This window comes from Populus trichocarpa, chromosome 4 (genome assembly GCF_000002775.5).
Source record: "Populus trichocarpa isolate Nisqually-1 chromosome 4, P.trichocarpa_v4.1, whole genome shotgun sequence".
Lineage (NCBI taxonomy): Eukaryota > Viridiplantae > Streptophyta > Magnoliopsida > Malpighiales > Salicaceae > Populus > Populus trichocarpa.
The window spans coordinates 4,813,681-4,830,575 of NC_037288.2; the positions used below are offsets into that span (position 1 = coordinate 4,813,681).

The 16,895-nt window shown below is 32.0% G+C and overlaps 1 protein-coding gene across 1 annotated transcript; it reads left to right on the plus strand.

Annotated features, from left to right (window-relative positions):
• The first annotated feature begins 12,458 nt into the window (after positions 1-12,458).
• Positions 12,459-16,537, plus strand: LOC7470205 (uncharacterized). Its single transcript, XM_002305706.4, has 4 exons — positions 12,459-12,701; positions 13,594-14,905; positions 15,036-16,019; positions 16,107-16,537. Exons 2-4 carry the CDS (start codon positions 13,721-13,723, stop codon positions 16,143-16,145), a joined length of 2,208 nt encoding a protein of 735 aa, XP_002305742.3. The 5' UTR covers positions 12,459-12,701; positions 13,594-13,720; the 3' UTR covers positions 16,146-16,537.
• The last annotated feature ends 358 nt before the right edge of the window (positions 16,538-16,895 follow it).

Here is a 16,895-nt window from a genome sequence, read left to right on the forward strand (position 1 = left end):
CTTGGCTGTAAAACTCTAGGCAATTGTGAAAAATCACTTGAACAATTAACTAACAGAAAGTCATAGCGGCCATGAGAATCCACCAGGTTGATGTTAGTTCGAATTATGGCTTTGCCAAATGAGGACAACCCAAATAAATATGGTATTAGACTAAGCCCAATAATATTGATATGAAGGGGCATCAAACCAGGCCCAAAATGATCATGCACTGCACCAGTGTCCGTTCACTATGTATGGATGTTAATTGAAGCAGAATAAAAGAGATCCAAGAGAAATTGAGATTAGTATGACTTGCAGGTGCAAGTTCCTTGCTTTTTTCATCGTATTAGCAGAAGTCTTCAATTTAACATATACAGAATATATGAGCCCAGGATAGAATATAGAAGAAGGTGTCGAAAATCAGTCCTTACCCTAACGATGGCAGAGGCCGAGAGAGAGGTTTATACTTTGAAGATCTCCCTTTGAATCTCTCTTCGATGTGATGGTGACATTTGACAGCGAGAATGTTCTGATCACATCAATGTCCTCCACTCGGCGCTCTCTATAACTGTAAAGTGGCAGGGATTTTGTACAAGAACGCCCTTTTCATTTTAATGGATTTAAAACCTCTTTATCAATATAGTGCATTCATGAAAATTTAATAATTTTTCTAGATGCTAGTCCTAAAGTTTGAACCTGAGAAGTTAAGAAATGAAGCCAACTTCTTTAACCAATTAGCCAATATATTAAGAAAATATGAAAAATTTAAGTGGTTAATTACATGGCTAATTAAGCTTAAATCTAATTTTATTTTCTAATCATGATTTGACCAAAGGGTAATTTGATATTAAGCTTATATCTAATTATTTTTTAATTTTAGTTTTTTCGGTAAGGTTTTTTTAACTTGTAATGTACCATCCGTGAATTTAATTATTATAGTCATGGTTGAAGAAAGGAACTCCAAAGAGATATCTCGAGCTCAAAGAGTCCACATTATCTATTTGATCATAGTTATAACTACTATAAAATATATTTAAAGATTTCAAATTTATCCACAAACTTATCCATTAATTTCCAACTACGAATCTCCAAACCAAACAATGTTTATCTTAATTGGGTCATCAATAGATCAAAATTCTCAAATGGGTTTTAACAGAAAACATTAAATTCTCTTAATTAAACCATGGATGAGAGTATCCAATTGAGAATTTCTAAAAGATAAAGCACTAATTAGGATGGGTTGGACATGTTCGATGTTACCAGTGTATTAAGGAAAGGGCTCCGAGGGGTCCAAAACGTCCTGATACTGCATTCGGGGTCCCAAATTTCCTGATATTCCCTTCAGCTGAGTGGTGAGTTCAAGGTGGGCAGGCGTTGTCCGGCACCGACTGTAAATGGTAGGGTACAAGAGTGTTTTGTCTTCTTTCTAACAAAAGAATACAAAGCCAATTTGCTCTCTTTTTTCCGTCTCCCTCTCAATTTGGCACAGAAACTATTTCAAAGCCCAACCAAGAAGCAAGCAATTCCATGTTTCATACGCTGCAAAGGTATATTAATTGCTGTATGTACCCTTGGCCAGCACAATTTACATACAAGTTCAGGGAATATCAATTTGAAAGTAAGGATACCTTCTTCCCATGTTTTTTTTTTTTTTTCTTGTTTCGAATTAATTTAAGTAGAATACAAATAAACCCAAGAAATTGTAGCTAACAGCGGTAGAGAGAAATCATGGAGAAGAAAGCGGAGTTCTAAATTGGGATTATCCATGTGGAAATAACTTTTCAAGTTAGGCAACCAAAACAATTGATAAAACATGATTTAGCCTTAACAAAATACTTATTAAATTGATCCCGTCAACTCGAGTTAACTCGTTAAATTTACAATTCAAGTCATGAACATGACTACAATAAACTAATTTAGTTGGGTTATTTTTCTCTTTCTTTTCTCTTTTTTTTTTTGGTTGGGCCTTTATTGAGCTCGAGTATGATAAGATTCAAGACCAAATTGAAGAATTATTAGAGAATCAAATAGTAGATTAAAAAGAAACTAATTGGCATGTGTAACTCACGTGTTAGCAAGTGAGGAAGGCCACTGCATTATAATAGGTAAAAATATCCCAAATAATGCTAGAAAAATAACAAAAGAGTTCCAAATAAAATAGAAATAAGAATCATAAATCAACTAAGAAATTAATACAATTATTACATAGTATTTTTTGAACCTTATCGCAAGGCCTTCCCAATACTTATTACTATGAAATTTTAACCTCATATAAAACAAGACCTTTAGAATCTTATGGCGAAAATCTAACCCAATCCAACACTTGGTTAAAGAATTGTGTTTGTCAATGTAAAATTGTGTATTAGAAAATATAAGCTCAAAACCGCTTCTAGTGTCCTTAAATGATAAGAAAACCTTGTCAATGAGAAAGTTAACAAAACTAAAAGAAATACAAGTTGATGATATGAAAACTCTTGCTAAAACATTCTCAATTGTTGCCACTTATATTATCTTTGTAGAAAAGAAATCCTTACTGAATAAGAAGTTCACAAATTACAAGTAAATAAATAGCAAATTTTTTTTAGCAATTTCTAGCCTGTAGCGTGGTGCCTTACCAAACTTCGATTGACTATATGAAATATGACTTCTAAAAGTTTTTGGTAAAATTTCAGTCTGATTCAAAAATTGAATTCAGTATAAAAATACATATAAAAAAAGATTAAGGCAAAAACAAATCTAATTGTCCCATCTTTACATAGATCATGAAAAAAGAAAGAAGAAAAATTCACTTTGAATTCATAATGTTGGCGTATAGTAGTTAAAATAGTAAAATGTTTAGCGCTTTTAGTTTTCTTAATTAATTCCCTCTGCATCACTAATTAGCAGTAACCTCTCGTATATCTAGAATTTTTTTATTTTTTATGGTTTAATGTAAATTATCGACAATTTATGTAATTCAGTGCAATTAATGAACGAGGCAGGAGCAATGGAGGATTGCAGGGTTTTCTTTGTTTAATTCAACATTAAATCTTCCTTAAATCATGGTCAACAACGGCAGACGATGTAATCAATCAGGAGAGGCAAGGCATTTAGAGATATAAATTTGCATCCATGTCAGTGGAATGGTTTGTGTCCGCAATTTGAGGGAAGCTAACGAGAAGATATTGGGTGGAAAAGAAGACATTTTCAAATGTACTTTATTAAGTTAGGTATAATTTAGACAAAAGTTCCCCTAACCATGTGTTCTGTCTTCTGTCTTCTTTGTTTTTCCTCAGAGCTCTTTATCGGATCTAGTTAAGATTTCATTTTTGTTTGGCTTTCTACTTTGATGTTTGATATGCCTTGCGATTTTTGACGTATTCACGTATTTATATTCTTTATTATATATTCTTTATTATTCTTATTTATTTGATATTGCATTTCTACTTGTATTTGTGTGAGTCTTAAAAATATTTTTATCTTAAAACAATATTAAATTGATATTTTTTAGTATCTTTTAATAATTTTGATATTTTGATTTTAAAAATAAAAAATATTCTCATATATTTTTAAAAAATATATTTTAAAAAAATATTCATTAAACTAGAAATTAAATGTAATTATATGGGTGATTCACTAGCATTTTGATGGGTAGGATTTGGACTTATATAGGCTAATCAAGGAAATGTGGCCACACTCATGATCAACTTCTGGACAATTGAAAATGCTTAGTGAGACTTAGCTAGGTTGACTTAGAACGTGGCTCATTAAGGTTTGTTAAAGTTTTAATAGTTCTAGGGAGTATAGTCCTCCGTTCTCCTAGAAATATGATGTCAATCCATTCCTTTACATGAAGATGCTATGTTTGGTGTTGAGATTCAATATATTTTTTATTAAAATTTAAATTTTTTATAATGTTTTTTGAATTTTTTTGATATATTCATTTCAAAAATAAATTTTAAAAATAAAAATTATATATTATTTTAATATATTTTTTTTAAAAAAAACATTTAAAAATCAACCTCCATCATATTCTAAGTCGACAATCTTTCTCAAAATTTATAAATATCTTATTTATTATCTTTTCACTATTCACTCATTTAGGAGTTTATCTCTCCATCATGATTTTCCATTTTTTCGCGCTAATTATTTCCCAAGTTTCTGTACTCTCTGGGTATTCTTATCCCTTGACACGTATATTTTGGATAGCACAGCACAAGAAGTAATCTCACCATAGGTGCCACTTGTCAGATCACCCCCCTAACTAAGTACTTTTAGCCCTCACTGCCCGCAACATTCTCTCACTTTTCAAAGCCTCTCTTTAGCGTGCCTCTTCTCCTCCTACGCAAAGCTCAACACAAAATTGTCCCCTTCTCCTTCTCCTACGATGAACCATTGCATCGACAAATGCTTTCAATTGTTATCTATTTCACACTTGGTTGCCTAGTGTTTGTCGACACAGTAAAATGATTATGGGATTTCAATTCTTTCAAAATTAATTTTCAGTTTATCTACTCTTTTAAGAATCCAAACAATATAGTTTTTTTACGTATATTTTATGAATTTCAACATCTAATTTTTACGTTATATTTTTTACGTATTTGCGCTATTTTGACATTTTCATTCTACATCTTTCCAAAAGAACCAAAAATTCAAAAATTTAGTTTCAAAACATTCGGTTTTTAACACGGTCATTTAAAAATCATTGATCAATTTTATTGAGTTGACATTGACGATGTATTTTTTAAAAAAATATCAAAATAAAAAAATTAAGAAAATTAAAAAACAAAAATATTTGGACATAAAGACCAAAAGTGCAAAAAAAAAAAAGAGGGACCAAAAGTTTTTTAGTTGCTTTGGGACCAAGTAATTAGGAGAAAAATAACAAGTTTGTTTTCCCTATAAATAAGTGGTTGTACCACACAAAAAGAAGGGAAGTTTTAGAGGAGCATTAGCCATACACAGAACATAACGGACCCACAACTACCTCTCCATTTTATTATTAGGTCCAATAAATATATTAAAATAAAATAGAGAGAATCTCTTCCCTACGACCTCTTTCTCTCTTTCCGAACTCTCAGCCAAACAACCAAAAACCAACCTCTACCCTCCCACTATCTCTCCTTCCTCATTTCCCTTATCTATTAACCTCCTATCCATCTCCACACCCGAACCTGGCTCTTCCAGACGCCCAAAATCCCAATAGCCATTGATCTTCTTTCAATCCAAAAACAAAGAAAAAAAACAAAAAGACCTAGCAGTTTTTTACCTTTCCTATATAAGTCATGAGCCAAGCTAGCCCTGACTAGCAGCAACCCCATCGACAACAACCAACCTTAACAACCCTGAAGCTATCAACATCCCATTTTAACCTAGATTATCACCAATAATTTTCATTTCAACCAAGCCAAATCAACACAATACACAAATTTTAGATCACCTCACATTTCCCCACATCATTATCCTAATAACCATCAACCACCATACACGGTAAATCCTCCATCAAGACCATTCTTCTCCGTACCCAAAATACCTCCTTGATTTTCCCCAAAACCCAGCACCGCCACCATTCCAGTGCACCTATAAGCTCCAACCTCAACCTGGCATTGTTGTCCTCTTCTCCTTCAGTCTTCTCAGCATCAACAACCAAAACTACATCACTATTAAGTATATAATCCATTTTCTCATTATTTTATTGGTGTTAGTGGTGCTATTGTTGCTCAACTGATGTAGCATAAACATAATTTGCATACTCTAGATCATCACAAACCAAGATTTTTGCATCAAAATCTTTTCCTTCAGCATCATCTTTCTCATTCTCATCGAATTTTAATAGTTGATTCCAATCCACAAAAAAACTAGAATCATAAAATTTTTTAGTTTTAATATCTTTTTCTTGTTGCTGAAATTTCTCTTGTAGATCTTAATTAAGAGCTCGTCTCCCTACTCACACCTCTGAAATTGGTTTTTAAAATCACCTACAGATTTGTGATCAATCTTCTTGCGATCCTTCATTCTTTACATATCTTCTATCACCTTTTCTTAAAAATATTTTTTCCAAGAGAGAACATCATCATCATCCTCTCATGCATGAGCACATCTTGTTTTGTAACCTCTTTTACCCTTGATTATTCCAAAATACATCACTAATCACCATGAATTTTATGTTCTAATACCAACTAAAACAAATAAAACATCACAAGAAAGACAACAAACATAAACAACACAAAATTCTAGTGAACAGGATCACTAAACAAAAACCTTAATTCAAAACTTTATAATTAAATATTTTACGTCAAGTAGTCTACTAAAATACAAGCTAAAAATCTCATTTATATTAGTTATAGTTTTATCATGATGGGAGAAAAAATTATAATAAATAATTACAGAATTATTATATGGATTCCTAAACTAAATAGAAAAAATAAAATTATCAAACACAATATTAGTTTTTCTAAACTAGATTGAAAAAAAATAGAAACAACATAAAGGAAAATATTTCCTAAACTAAATAGCAATAAAAATAACTAAGGAAATAAAAAAATTTTCCTTAAAAATCATCTGACATAAAATATTTAGTATTTGGATCATTTTAGAGTCTAGTATTTTTAATTTCAATGGTTGTTGCAATACTTGAAATGACGATATGCAATTACTCATATTTCATTTAGAGGATTAAAAAATACAAGATAAGAGCGGGTGAGAGAAAATAAATTAGCTTTAATGTTTGATAATTTTATTACAAATAAGAGGTTCAACTTCATATTTTTTTTTAGGAAGATGGGGACATTAAAGCTAATTGAGATACAAAGCAGTAGTGTTTGATAATTAAAGTTAGGGTTACTAATCCTTAAGGGGAAGATTTGATGATTAAAGAGGTTTGCTCCATGCATTCGTGACTTTCTATATTTAAACTTGGGGCAACAACTAGGAGAACTACTAAAGTTCTCTAAATTAACCATGTTGATATGGAGGATACACTCTTAAGATTATTCGAAGTACTTATTCTCAATTACTATATAAATTTACACAAAGATATCCTTATAGTAAAAGAAGAAGAAGAAGTTAGGGTTGCTAAAATAACAATATTGTCTCTTGTTAGAGCTATATTGTGTTCAAAAACTTAAGCATAATGTGAACTTATTCTTGAATAGAAGATTACATATAAATTAAAGAAATTATTGCCATTAATATTAAAGAACTAGACAACAACTTTTGAAATTAGGGTTATCAATGTAAAATAAGATATTTTTCTCATTGTATCAATTGATCAAATTATGGCATTACATTTGGCTTCATAATGAGAGGTGTGTGCTTCTTATTGAACTACCAAAATTCGATTCTCAGGTTAAAATTTCAAATATAAAATGTTTATAATTCTTTTTTTTTGTCATGAAAGGGATTACCTTATTTAATCAAAATTAATGTTTAAATGGAAAATATAGAAAAAGTCAAAAGATATTAACCAAAGCTAAAACACCTTGGAAAAATATGTTCACCCAGGCTCATAAACATTATTCACCGAAACAATGTAATAATAAATTTACCCTTCACACTGAAAATCTTAAAATTGTCTATTATAGACATTAAAGTCTTTTCTTAAGATGTTTTAGTCATTACCAAATGGATCGATAGAAAATAAGTCTTTTCAAATTTCAAAAGCATAATGAAATGATCAAATTACCATTAAAAGTAAAAATATTAAAATTGGTGTTAAGGGACTTTTTCACCTTTTCACAATGATTTTTTTGTTATTACCATGTCAGATCAGAGGCATCTTCATATTTGAATAAATATACATATAAAAAAAACAAAAATGGTATAGACATATATGTGGTGCACTCATCGACATGTGGGAGCACTCATGCATTTTGAGTGGCACATGAGATGACTTCTCTGACCAAAAATGCTATTTTGCCTTGCCATTGAAAGCACTGCCACGTTCTTTTCCTGTTGGTGCGACGCGTGTCAGTGGTGGTGGGGTGGTTTGTCGCTAGTGGACCTTTTTTTTTTCTTCTTCTTTCCCTCTACTCCTCTGAAAATTATAAATTGGCTCTTTTTGTTGTTGGTATTTAAACTTCAATCCTTATTATAATTTTAATTTCTTCATTGGCCTTTTTGGAAGAGTTTTATTGGTTTTTAATTTCATATTTCAATCTAAATTTATGGTATTATTTTTACAATTTAGTCCTCATTGTCTTGATTTATTTTTTTTCTTTTTCCTTCTTTATTTTTTTTATAAATTTTATCCTTCAATCTAAATTTATGGCATATTATTTTTACCAATCTGGTTCTCATTCTTCTTTTTTTGTTAAAGTTATTTTTCTTTTCAATTTCACCCTTCAATCAAATGTTTTTATTTTTATGCCAATTTTAATCCTCATTCTTTTGATTTTTTTTCATCCTTTTGCTAAATTTATTTTTCTTTTTAATTTCACCCTTCAATCAAATATAAAATTTATTTTGTATTTCAATTTTAATCCTTATTCTTTTAATTGTTATTTTTTTTTGTTTCAAATCCTTTTGTATAATTGAAATTATTTTTTCAATTTTATCACTCAATATTCGATTGATTAAGAATTGAGTTTTATAGTTTTTCAGATATGATGCTTCAGGTCTAATGACTCAGGTTACGAGTTTGAAAAGTTAATATAAGTTGACTGTATTTTTTTTTATTAAATAGGCTTTACAATTTTCTTTATTTTTTTTCTATTTTCCTATTAGGTTATTCTGATATCATTATCTATGCCACGAGTTTGGTGGGATATCATTGGTTAGCTTGACACTGGTTATCAGGGTTATAGATTTGTCATGATAACTCGGGTTGACCAGGGTTGATTATTTTAGGTCTTTTTTACCCCATTTTATCTTGCTGTATTAATGAATTGTGAATTGAGTTACATTGTTTATCCTTTTTTGAGAAAAAATTCCTCAAAGTTATTGTGATCACTTGTAAAAAAAAATGATATATTTGTTGTCGTTGCTTATTTTTTTAAATATCTAATTAAAACAAAACTAATTTATTCGACCTGATCGGGTCTATGACGTGAAATACGGATTTTGTTTTTTATTTTTAAAACGCGTTTATGGCACCTGAAAATATTTTTTTTGTGAGATAAATAGTCCGGCCGAGCAATTAAGCCTGAACATCGAGGCTAGCAATAGCTATTTCTTAGCTAGGATCATGCAAATTACTTTCAACAACAAAAAAAGTCATAAAAATCTGTATTGATCTATACGTGCATATATGCAAGGAGCTAGGGAAATAGGAGCAGCGGCGTTCATAAATTCCGGAAATGTTATTTTTTTGGGTATATAATGCATTGAATAGTGCGTTGAAGTTAGGCATGAGCATGTATGGTTTTTGTTGTTTAATTCATGTTAAATGAATCCCACGGAATCACGAGTGACGAGATACATATAAAATTCAAGCCATGTTACGTAGTGGCATGGGTCTCCGCAATTAAAGGGAAACCAAGACAAGATATAATTGGACAAAAAAGAAAGAAGACATTTTCACATTTTTTAATATTTAAATATGAAGTGTGGTATAATTTGGGCAATAGCTCTACTTCCTATGTGTTTTTTTTTATTAATATGGATATTCAGAGCAGCTTACATGTACCTCGACTAATCTCACAGATTCTAAAATTAATAACCATGTAAGTCTCCAGTGACCTTGATGAGATTTGTAGAACTCGAACTGGTAACCTCTAAAGAACAAACTCAGGGTTACTAGTTAAGCTACACTTCTTACAATTACTTTTTATATTTTAAAACAAGACAATTGAGCACATCTGACCAGAATATTATACCCATTTCCCCTTCTCATTCAAAATCTGAAATAAGTTTTTTTATTGGTTAATTAAGTGTCCAATTCGAAGTGGAAATTAATGATTGGTTTAATAAGACAATCGTTAAATGCCTGAATGGGATAATTACAAGCCACCTGCAAATGTGAGAGATGAGATCCGCTAAGAGCAACATCTGACTGTTAATGATTCAACCACTTGCCTACATAGCTTTGCTTTACTTGCAAATGTAAGATGGCGATGTTTCTTTTTGATCGGCAATCCCTTTCTGATGGAGCTTACGGCGGTTAGTGTTCCCCTGGGTAATTTCCTTCAAACTGTTCTGTCGTTGTCAAAGTTGTCAACAACACCAAATTATTCAATTTTGAAGGACAAGTATTTGGCAATTAGAGTAAAAAATGTTGGATTCAGAAAAACATGAAAGAAGCTTTTTGTAAAGGTGACTCGCGAGTAATTTGTGTAATTTCCTCTTTTTACTTTTTTTTTTCTTTTTTATATTATCTCCTCTTTGTAATTTATGTTATAAGTTCATTTAAAAATTTAAAGAAAATCACTTGTAACATATGTGACTCATCAGTAGTAGAAAACATGAAGTGTTAGAAGCATCATATCTCACTTTGTGACTCACTGTGCGGGCACTTATTTCATAGCTAAAAATGTGTCATTATAGTTTTGATTATAACATGTCATTATAGTATAATGTGATTTTCAACCTTTTAAATTCTATATCAATAACTTTTTTTCATTTATAATTATATAAGAAAATAATAATATTTTCATTTATAGATTTATGAATTATGTAGGCTTAGTTTTAATGCAATATAATAATTTTAAAAACTGTCAATTATTCTATCTCATAATAATTAAATATGACTTTTCATTTAATAGTATCAAGTTGGCTTGCAAGTAATATGTATTTAATTTTTATTTATTTTTTTCTCAGTGTGAAGCAAGTGTCATGATCAAATGTATTGACCATTATTAATGAAGATATTGTAAAAAGTCTTGACTGAAAATGAAGATATTGTTGCATAATTATTTTCTTTTCAATATAATTATTTTCTTTTCAATATGAAATGATACATAATTATTTTCTTTTCAATATAACTAACTACAAAAAATTATTTATTACAAAATAACCATTATTAATGTTCTCTTCTCTTTTTTCTCTTACCCTATCCACAGTCTTTATCTGAAAAAATAAATCTTTATGATCTTCATTTTTCTTTTTATAATTTCTCATTAATTGCTTTTATTATAATATTCATAAAAAAACATTATTGTTGTCAATGCCATTATATTATGAATTAAATTTATAATTATTAATGTTTAATGATAAAATAATTATGAATTCAAATCTCACTACTTTTATTTTTGTCTAAAAACTTTTTGTTTAAAAAAATACATTAAATAATATTATAAATCATATATTAAAAACTTATCTTAAGGTTGGATCGGTTTTTTGAAGTTGACATTACATGTATTATTATTACTAGAAATAATTGTATAATGAGTTTTTGTTTTTTAAAATTTTCTAGAGAGATCCACCCTATCTAAATGGGGCCAATTTAAGCCGTTGTCTGGTTCAACAACCGTCGCTTTTCAACTGTTTGTCCGTGACAACGTCACTCTATCATAAATAGCACTATCTGACTTTACTATACAACCATGCCATAATGATTTAATTATACTACAATTTAGTTAATTTCTCTCTCAAAATCTTTCAATTCTCACGAGAATTCTTCCACCCCATGGTATAATATTTTAGTTATTGTGAAGATTGATTTCTTTTAATGGTTGTAAGGATCTAGAAATTCGAAAAATACTAGGCATCGCACAAGAAATTTAATTTAAACTAATAAATTCAATATTTATGTTTCTTGACTATAGATTTATAATAAATATTTATTTAACACACAATCGTTGATTGGATGGCTAAAACTGCGTTTTACTTTTAAGAAATAAAATTAATGTTTTTTTTAAATATATTTTATGATAATTTTAATGTGTCGATATTAAAAATTAAAAAAAAATAAATCTAAAAGAATAAATTTAATAAATTTTCAAACAAAATAATACATTTAAAAAGCACTTATAACACTATACTAAACATATATTAAGATTTTTTCTGGAAGTACAGTAACTTCTGTTTTTTTTTTTTGTGCTTTTTGAAAATACTTTTACCTTAAAAAAATGTTAAATTAATTTTTTTGTTAGTATTTTTGAAGATTTTAATATACTAATATCATAAAATAAAATAAAAATAATTTTAATATATTTTTAAGTAATAAATTAAAAAAATAAATATTTCACCATAGGACCAAAATACTAAATAAATGAGTGTGCTGCCTCTTTATTACGAGTTCACATCTAAGATGAGTTCATAAAAAATTATATAGTAATATTTTCATAAATGTGGGGAGCATAATTCAGTCTGGGTTTTTTTCTATAGTGGATTGAATATTTAATCCTTAACTTTTCATTAATTTAATGAATTATGAAATGAAGCACATAATTGTTGAAAATTAGTAAAAGGAGAAGACCAAGCGACTGAGAACAACGTAGCAAAGGGGTTATCCCTGTCTTAGTCAGCTTCTCCCCATGATGTCGAGTGCCTTACCCTTGTATCTTTCTCACTGTATAATACTTGCAAACACAAAGCAAAAGGAAAGTGGTAGTAATAAGCGCTCTCTCTCTCTCTCTCTCTCTCTCTCTCCCCTCCCCCTCCCCCTCCCTTTTCTTTGTTTTCACTCATTCCCCAAATTCATGCCATAATTTTAGGATCCCTTTGCAGTAACACCAACCTCACTTCCTTTGCTCACTCATTCACTGGTTTTATGCTCCACGTCCTTCTCTCTTCTTTCCAGTTTCATTTGTTGAACTTGTAACTTTGATAAACACCGGTCAAAACTTTATCATTGGACCATTCAGGTATGTTCTTTGCATCTCTTTTTTTTTCAAGAATGTTAAAGCAATCCCTTTGTTTAAATTGCCTATTCCAGTTTCTTTTTTGGTTTTTGGAAGTTCATTGATTTTTCTGTCAGTTTGTTGGTTCTTGGTTAAAGATTTAAAGATTTATGAGTGGATGATGTTTCAACTGTTTAGAGTAAGTGTTAGTTTAAAGATGTTGATGAGGTTGGTTGTTTCTTGACAAGAACACATGCTTTCTTCATAATGCATGCCACTTGCATAAAGTAGATGAAGATTCAGGTCATGCAATAAATTCCCATCTTGATTTTTTTATATAGTTTAATGAACTATAATCTTGGCAATCGTATGGCTATGCTAATTTGATAACTTTATCTGTGTGGTTAAAATCGGATCTTGGCATAACTTTTCCATCTTGGTTGCTGAGAAATTGAAGAAGAAAATAAGGAAAGAAGAATTGGATATTGCTTTTCATTGATGTGCTCTGATCTTCAGGAGAGTTTGTTGGATGAGGTTATTGTTTCACGGATCCCAATATATATATATATATATATATATAGATAGAGGTTATTGTTTCACAGATCCCAATATTGGGATCTGTGAAACATTTATATGGCAATGGATAATATAAATGTCTTCATGTTCCGTTTTGCTACTTTACTTAAGGGAACAATTAATGCTCTTGCTCTTCCAGTGTTGTTATATGATGTCATGCTCTTTTGGAACGTGCACATATCATTTTCTATTTCCTTTTTTGCGGCTCTCGATTTCTATCATGCCATGTATAAGTTGAAATTGCGCTTAATTATGAGTTACTATGGTGTATGCTATTTATTAAGATGCTTGGATTGTTCTCCTAACTGTTAATCAGTTTATTTTCAAATTCATTTTGTAGAGCTGGGATATAGAGGGATTTGCCATGGTTGCACCTATGGTTCTTTCTCATCGGCATTCACATTTTCTTGATTGGTAAACTTCCGTCAAAGAGTGAGTTGATAGAAGTTGTTTGGTTCTGAGAAGCAATGGCGGAACGGAAATTGAATTTAAATGCACCGCTCCTATCAGTGAGGCGAATTTCTAACATAGCAACAACTTCAGATGGAGCAAAAACTAAGAAACTTGAGAATTCCCGGCTCAATAGACGCCATGCTCTTCCTCCATACAAACCAGACACAAGTTTGGATCAAGTGACTGAACCTGTTGCAGTTCCTTTCCACTGGGAACAGATCCCTGGTAGAGCAAAGGATAATTCTATGGAGCCACCTAAAGTTGCCGAGGATGCTTCTGTTACTCCAAAGGTTCCTCCTAGAAGGTCGTTGGATATTGTAAGGCACCATAAGGGAAAACGTGAGCCTAAAGTCCCCAAGGAGGCTTCTGTTAAGCCACTTATTTCTTCCAGAAGGGTGTTGGATGTTGTAAAGCACCAGAAGGAAAAGCCAGAGCCTAAAGTCCCCAAGCAGGCTTCTGTTACTCAAAGGAATCCTCCGAGAAAGGTGTTGGATCTTGCAAAGCACCAGAAGGAAAAGAAATCCAACGATCAAAGTTTGTCTAGGCCCAAAGCTGAAGCAAATTCTTTCAACAAGAACGTAAGAAAGTTAGATTACTCTAGAGAGGGACCAAATGAGAAATCGGGTTTGAATTCAGATGATGATGATGTTTACTCTGATGCACTTGACGCTTTGTCCCCAACAGATTCAATCTCCATGAACTGTAGTGCAAGTGGTGTGAGTGGCTTTGATGTTCCGGTTGTGAAGCCATCAGGAACCTTTTCCAAGGATCAACAAACACGAGATTTCATGATGAATCGCTTCTTACCTGCGGCCAAGGCAATGGCTTTGGAGCCAGCTCATTATGCTTCAAGAAAGCAACCTGTGGTAGTTGAACAATTAAGACCAATTACGAAGGTGGTTCATGGGAATAGGACACCTCCTCCCAGTAAATCTCAGTCAATAATTATCTCAAATTATGGCCAGGATATTGAAGAGAAAGAAAGTGAAGATGAATATGATGGGTATGAAGGTTCTGGGAATATATCAACTAAAGCTTGTGGTTGGTTTCCTCGCTTATGCTTTAAGAATTCATTGGGTCTCCTAAATCCCATTCCTGGATTGAAACTTAGGACTCAGGCTTCCATGTCTTCTACCAATGATGTTGAAAAACTGAGCAGAGCTTCTCCGAACAGATCTGTTAGTCAAATCGTGAAAAAGGTTAGAATAGAACTCATTTTTTTTTCCCTTTAATTATTTCTCCTTCGGTTAGTGCCGAATGTTTCTGTTATAATTAGTGGAAGTTGTCTTTCAATGCTAAAATCACTTACAATTTTGCGATGCTTTTCAGCACTTAAAAGATGCTGCTAATAAGCTAAAGCAAGATAGCGGAGGGCAATCACCTAGGCTGCCGGAGGTTGAGAACAAGCTGTCCTGTGCATCTAATCGGTTCATCTATGCAAGTGATCGGCAAACAATTAGTCGGACATCTCCTTTTAGGCGCTCAGCTGGTACATCTCCTTTCAGACGCTCAGGGTGCGTATCTCCTTATCGCAATGAAGCGCCTCAATCTCCCTTCCGTGGCAGGGGATTTCTAGGCATTCCTAAAGAGGCTGAGGATTTGAGAGCCAGTAGGTTGAATTTGTACAAAGGCATTAGCAAGTCTCAGGAACTATCATCCTACTATGGTGCTAAACGAGGGTCTCGCCCAGCAAGCCCTGTTGTTGAGAAGACACTGTATGTAGATACTGTACATAAGGCAGGAATATTGTTCCCAGATTCACGTTCTTCAAATATCAAAAAGTATGTGGACTCCGAAAAAAGGGACTTTAAGACACCCTTGAAAAGCAGAGAAATGAAAAAAGCAGCTGGTGAAGAGTCTTCTTTCCAAGATGCAGAATTCCTGAATTTTCTGAAAGCAGAGAGTGAACTGGAAAATAAAGTCTCGTTGTCTGCGGATGCTGATTCAGCTTCTCTTTCAGACAAACCAGACTTGATGGAGGACTATGCTAAAGCTTTAGTGTGTATAAGTGCAACTACTGAAGAAAATGTAAATATTGATGGTGATCAGATTTCAAAAGAAGATGGTACAGGAAATGTGAAAAACAGTTTGGTACAATCTCCTCTTGCCCCAATTCTACCGAAATCACCGTCGGAATCTTGGCTTTGGCGAACCCTGCCTTCATTCTCGTCACAAAATTCACTTTCACATCTGCATCGGGGAACCAGTTTTCAGAGCAAATGGCAGGATACTAATACGCCCTCTACTAATACCAAATGGGAAACCATTGTTAAATCATCCTATTTGCATCACGATCATGTACGCTATTCTGAGGTAATGCCGTTACTCTCAATCTTCTTCGTTTTTCTTCCAGTTTCATGTTAAGTTATAGAAGAATTTAACATTAGTATTCATTTGCAGGAATTAATCCCTCACGCTTCTAAACACTCCAAAAGTTAGAGATGCAGAGCTCTTTCCAAATTCTTAACAGCAATTGTTTTGTTTGGATATTTTGCCCTCGGATATGATCAAAGGCAATTTAAATCTTCCAGTCTACATTTTTTTTGTGAGATCATGCTCTGATTATTCAATCCTCCTATAGTAGGTAGATGGAATTCAGCAGTCAGTTTTGTTGAAATTTCCAAGTTTTCTTAACCCTCCCTGTGATGTGCCTCCTCGCATTCATACAGGGGTGAGGTGATTGGCCAATAAGCCATTATATTCCTTGTATTGGTGGCTTACAGTTTAAGCTACTGTTTTGCTTTTATTTTCGGATTCTGTTGATCCCTGTGTTTATAGAAATCAGTAACTCATTATGGTGATGAATGAAATTACACGTTTGATTGTGATGATGTCTATTCTACAGAAGCCTTGTATATTCATTGTGAACAAGTTCTGTTGGCATTGCAAGCTATTCTGGAAGGCCCTAAAATTGATTGTTCTGCTATCCAAGCATTGGTGGCATGGTGCTGCTATTGTTTCTCTACATCTGCATGTACATACATGTTATTCAGTACTGCTCTTAGATTCCCTTCTTTCATGCCTGTAATCTTTCAGTCCAGTTCATCAAAGAATTCTGAACAAGAGAGCCCCTGTCTTGCTTTAGGACTTGCCATTTTAAGGGGAAAAAGTGGGGTTAGAAAACATTACGATGTATTTGCCATGTCATGATCTTAAGCACTTTTGGAACTAGATCCAGGAACAAGAAAT

Excerpts from the sequence above, each read along its gene's own strand:
- LOC7470205 (XM_002305706.4), top strand. The coding sequence starts at position 13,721 with ATGGCGGAACGGAAATTGAATTTAAATGCACCGCTCCTATCAGTGAGG. Across the intron at positions 14,906-15,035 it reads TTAGTCAAATCGTGAAAAAG|CACTTAAAAGATGCTGCTAA; the intron begins GTTAGAATAGAA and ends GATGCTTTTCAG. Across the intron at positions 16,020-16,106 it reads ATCATGTACGCTATTCTGAG|GAATTAATCCCTCACGCTTC; the intron begins GTAATGCCGTTA and ends ATTCATTTGCAG.